The 4,260-nt window shown below is 42.6% G+C and overlaps 1 protein-coding gene across 1 annotated transcript; it reads right to left on the reverse strand.

Moving 5' to 3' along the window:
- Positions 1 to 342: 342 nt before the first annotated feature.
- Positions 343 to 4,060, reverse strand: LOC104509982 (zinc finger protein 64 homolog, isoforms 1 and 2-like; the record flags this gene model as incomplete). The annotated part of the gene is made up of 4 exons (XM_010152099.1): positions 343 to 655; positions 1,264 to 1,326; positions 2,298 to 2,459; positions 3,821 to 4,060. Coding segments are annotated over 4 exons (778 nt in total), but the record flags the coding sequence as incomplete, so codon positions are not given.
- Positions 4,061 to 4,260: the final 200 nt, after the last annotated feature.

The raw sequence follows: 4,260 nt of genomic DNA on the forward strand, positions 1-4,260 counted from the left end.
CTGAAGTTTGCACTGATAGAACTAGATAAATTATAAAATACTTTCAGTGTTTTTAATATAGTGAACCACATTTGAGAGACACAGATAGGAACCCAGATGCTCTTAATCAATAAACTAGATCCTCCAGTTCTACTCGTTTAAGAACACCTAATAGGCAGTTTCAAAATCAATTTAGAAGAAAATCAACCAAGAGTCAGATCTGTCTTCTGATTGTTTCCAGGTATTTTCAGCAGAGCTGTACTGCCCTACTAGAGTCTGTGCCCAAGAAATTCACAGAAGCTGGATGTCTAGGTGCCTTGGAGAATTTGAATAGGCCCTTTCTGGCATCTTGACACCTTATACCTTTTAAGGTATTCCCAATGACCTTCAAACTTTACAGATCTGGATTTTAGAATGAACGTACCTGTGTGGGATCGGAGGTGCACAGTTAGCTGGCTAGAGTTGCGGCTTGCGTAAGAGCAGATCTGGCATTTAAAAGGACGCTCGTTGGAGTGAATGCGCTGGTGCTTGTTGAGACTGCTGCTGTCAGCAGCTGCATAGTCACAGTGTTTACATTTGTAGGGCTTCACCCCCGTATGAGAACGCATGTGCATCTTCAGCTTATCTTTACGACTAAAACATTTGTTACAAACTTCACATTTATGGGGCTTGTCTCCTGAAACACACAGAAGAGCATCAACACATCAAGAATTTTTGCACCATAAGGATGTTGTTGAAATAAAAAAAAAAGACACACTAAACACTAAAAACTAGAAAAGAGGCTAGTTTTCAAAAGCTGGATGTTGGATTCCAGCAGCCTATCCCTAAGGACTCTGCTGTGCTCCAGAAGGCTGCATGCACAAGTGCAACAAACTTAGAAGACCCTTTGGAACTTTGTCTCTATACAACTTTGAAACTGGGGTTTAGGGAGAAGGGAGGTGAAACATTGGAAGCATTGTTTCATATGAACAATAAACTAGGTTTATGCACCACCACCACACTGCACCCTGATAAACACATGGTCTGCACCTCAGAAATTTAAATGTGCCTTAAATCAATGTAACATGTTCATGTTTCACAGCTGCCAGTGCCCATAGTGGGACACAGCTTACCCAAAAAGGGCAACTCCCGGGGCACAGAGAACAACAATACTAGAATGTACAGGCATACATGGACATTCTATCTAATTCATCTACAGATATGTTATTTTGTAGGAAAATAACTTTTGGCAAAAGGCCAAAAGGAAGAAAACAACTGACAATAAAAAATCACAACTATATAAACCTGTGTGTGTTCGTAGATGACGTTCCATGTCCTTCATACCATAGGAAGTCTTGAATTGGCAACCTGAAAATTATAAGATTAATATTAAATTCAAGGAAAATCTAGCAAAATAATAAATATATTGCCATATTCTGGGTATTAATGTTTTCTGCAAGAACATTTTCTTAAAAACTCAGTATTAACAGAAAACGCATTCCCCGTCTTGTTTATCCACATCTCCTTAAAACGGTGACCGGCTCACCTATGCACTTCAGTTTTCTAACGCTTCCCCCCCAAGAAGGCAGCTCACTACCGTTTTCTGTAAGATTTGAAACAAATCCTGCGGAATCTCTGCCTAGGATTTGAGATGCTCTTTACAGTACACACAGAATGCTGGGGGAACTAATTAATTCCACGCATGACAACGTTAGTGCAACTGGGAACTCAGGTAACAGCTCACCATTCAGGAATTCCATCCAAGTGGAAAGTGCTACAGCTTTAGAGCACAGAAATGAACGCTAAGCATTTGCAACATGCCTTTCAGATGAAGGCAAGCTTGTGAAAAAAGACTGTAACTTCTGCTACCATTAACATGACTACTCATCTACATGGCTGTTTTCTTGCACCTTTTCCGCATATCACATGGTTTTTACTCATTAAAGTCTCCAAATTCTTTGGTTCAATCCATCCTTATAAAAATGCCAACTGAGCAAAGACAAAGCACACAATGCAAAATGCACGTACAACAACGGCAGTTTGCAAAAAGGTAACAAGACTCTGCTCTTACATGGCTACGGGTGTGGGCACAGGCCGGTATCTATGCACAAACCCACTGCGGCATCGCCAGAGCACACCACAGTATAGGGCCAAAGTCTGAGGAGAAGTGAAATCACTAGCAAAACCACTACTGGTATCACAGGTAGTCCATCACACCCTTAGGCAGGCTGCCTTCCAGGTTCTGCGTCTCTTAACTGCTTAAAACAGAGCTACCGTTCGTGTCACCGTAAGAAAACTCTCACTTTTAAAATGAAAAGAAGGTGTAGTCCACATCTTACCTGGATGGCAGCAGTTTAGTTTCTTCTGTGTAAGTGAGGAAGTGGATTTTTTTGAACGTGCTTTTGGTGGCGTAGAGACGATAGCAGCAGTTGGAGGCTCACTGGTCTCACTGGGCAGGTATGTTTGATAGCCATGCTCAAAAACAAACTCTGGTGCAGAAACTAAACACATAAAAGAGCTCAATTTAAGAACATTAGAAAATAATTACATTTTTCTGATTGGAGAAGTTAGCTTCATTAATTACTTCTCTATTCTGTTTTTTTTCCAGCAAAATTCCTGTTTCTGGCTTCCTATTCACCCAGGGAAGGTGGAAAGGAGAAAAAGGCTTTTTTCTGCCTTGCTATCATGCCATCAGTGAAAATTCTGTCAAGACCCGAAAAGCCATGCTGGACTCAGTACAACCCTATATAGGCCTACCTGTCGCCTTCTAAATCCTCTCTGACTGCAATGTTCAGTTTCCCTAGAAGTTCATTTTCTTCTGACGCCTACCCAGGTCTTACATTAACGAAGGTATGTTTGGTTTTCAACTCTGGCTATGCTACAGCCTAAAGGGGAAAAAAACACCAACTATTTATATGACAAATGTTGTGAAAAAACATTTTATTGTTAAAAATGTTCTGCTTCTTTCAACTATACTGTTTTTAGCTATTACTTACAAGAATAACAGGTGAAACCATCTCAGCCAAAGTAGCAGCTTTTAAATGAATCAAACAACTCTATACCCCAAAAGGACACCGGGATATAACTGCCCTCATTTTAAATATGAGTAAATATGAAGCAGAAAAATTACTTATCCAAAATCCACACCGAATTGGGGGATTATAATACAAAAATTCCTGGAAGTGAGCCTTGAATTCAGTTTGCTTCAGTGCTCTTCCAGATTCTCTGCTGTAATCTGTCTCCTCTAATTAAAGTCAAATATCTTGGATTTAGTAAAGTCCCAGACCCAAATGAAATAAACTAAATATAGAAGGGCAAACCTTCACACACGGAACAAAATTCTAGTTTTATTTAAATGTCTGCAGGATGAGGACCTCACTTGAGCCTTCGCAGAGGCAGAAATTTTGAGTAATATTTTTCCTGCCAATTAGTTGTGGGAGCAATGTTAGGGAATGCAGCATTCTCACATAAAAAGGCCTGGATTGGCGCCCGACAGCAATTCTGTGTCTGTTTTCCATCAAGAGCACTCTTAAAAAATAAAATGCATAGTAATTTGATTATTCTTCCTAAGTATCAACAATTTTAATCAGTTTGCACAAGTTGGTTATACAACACATTACAGTTAAGCAATTCTCTAAGTGAATTTGCTAACTGAAATGCAAGTGAAGTAACTGCTGTCATACCAAAACCAAGAAGGCAGCACACCCTTTCCTTCCTTTGCTCGCAGGTATGTGACAACTAACGTGAAAACTGTTAGTTCAGCTTAGCGTGATGGGGACACAGGCACAGAGAGCCACGTAATCTTGCCACTGTGCACAAGTCGAGTGCTTTTCAAGCTCCTGGTGCGTAACACCAAAAATACCTGTGATGGTTTGTGTCTCCGACGCGATGGTCCTGGCTGTGGTTTGTGCCTGTGTTGATGGCACCGTTTCTTCGGACACAAACTGGACCGTACTGGTGGCCCCGGCCGTCGCACTAGTGAGCTGGCAACCACTTTGCTTGTGCCCAACAAAGGCATCGAGGTTATTGAACTGCTGCTTGCAGATGCCACAGATGTGGATGTCGGGGGTGAGCTCCACCAGCACAGTGGTGCCGCCGGGAACTACGGAAAGAGGGGCACGGTCCTGAGAAACGGGTGAAGCCGCTCAAACGCACACACGCACATCCCGCTGACCAAACTCCCGGGCAGCTGGGGGGCCCCTGCGGCCTGGCCCTGCCTAGCGCTGCGGGGGTGCATTAGGGCAGCGCGGGACCCCGGACGGGGCTGCGGGAGAACGGGCCGCCCGTGCCCTCAGGCACGTT

This window comes from Eurypyga helias, unplaced genomic scaffold (assembly GCF_000690775.1).
Source record: "Eurypyga helias isolate BGI_N326 unplaced genomic scaffold, ASM69077v1 scaffold48835, whole genome shotgun sequence".
NCBI lineage: Eukaryota > Metazoa > Chordata > Aves > Eurypygiformes > Eurypygidae > Eurypyga > Eurypyga helias.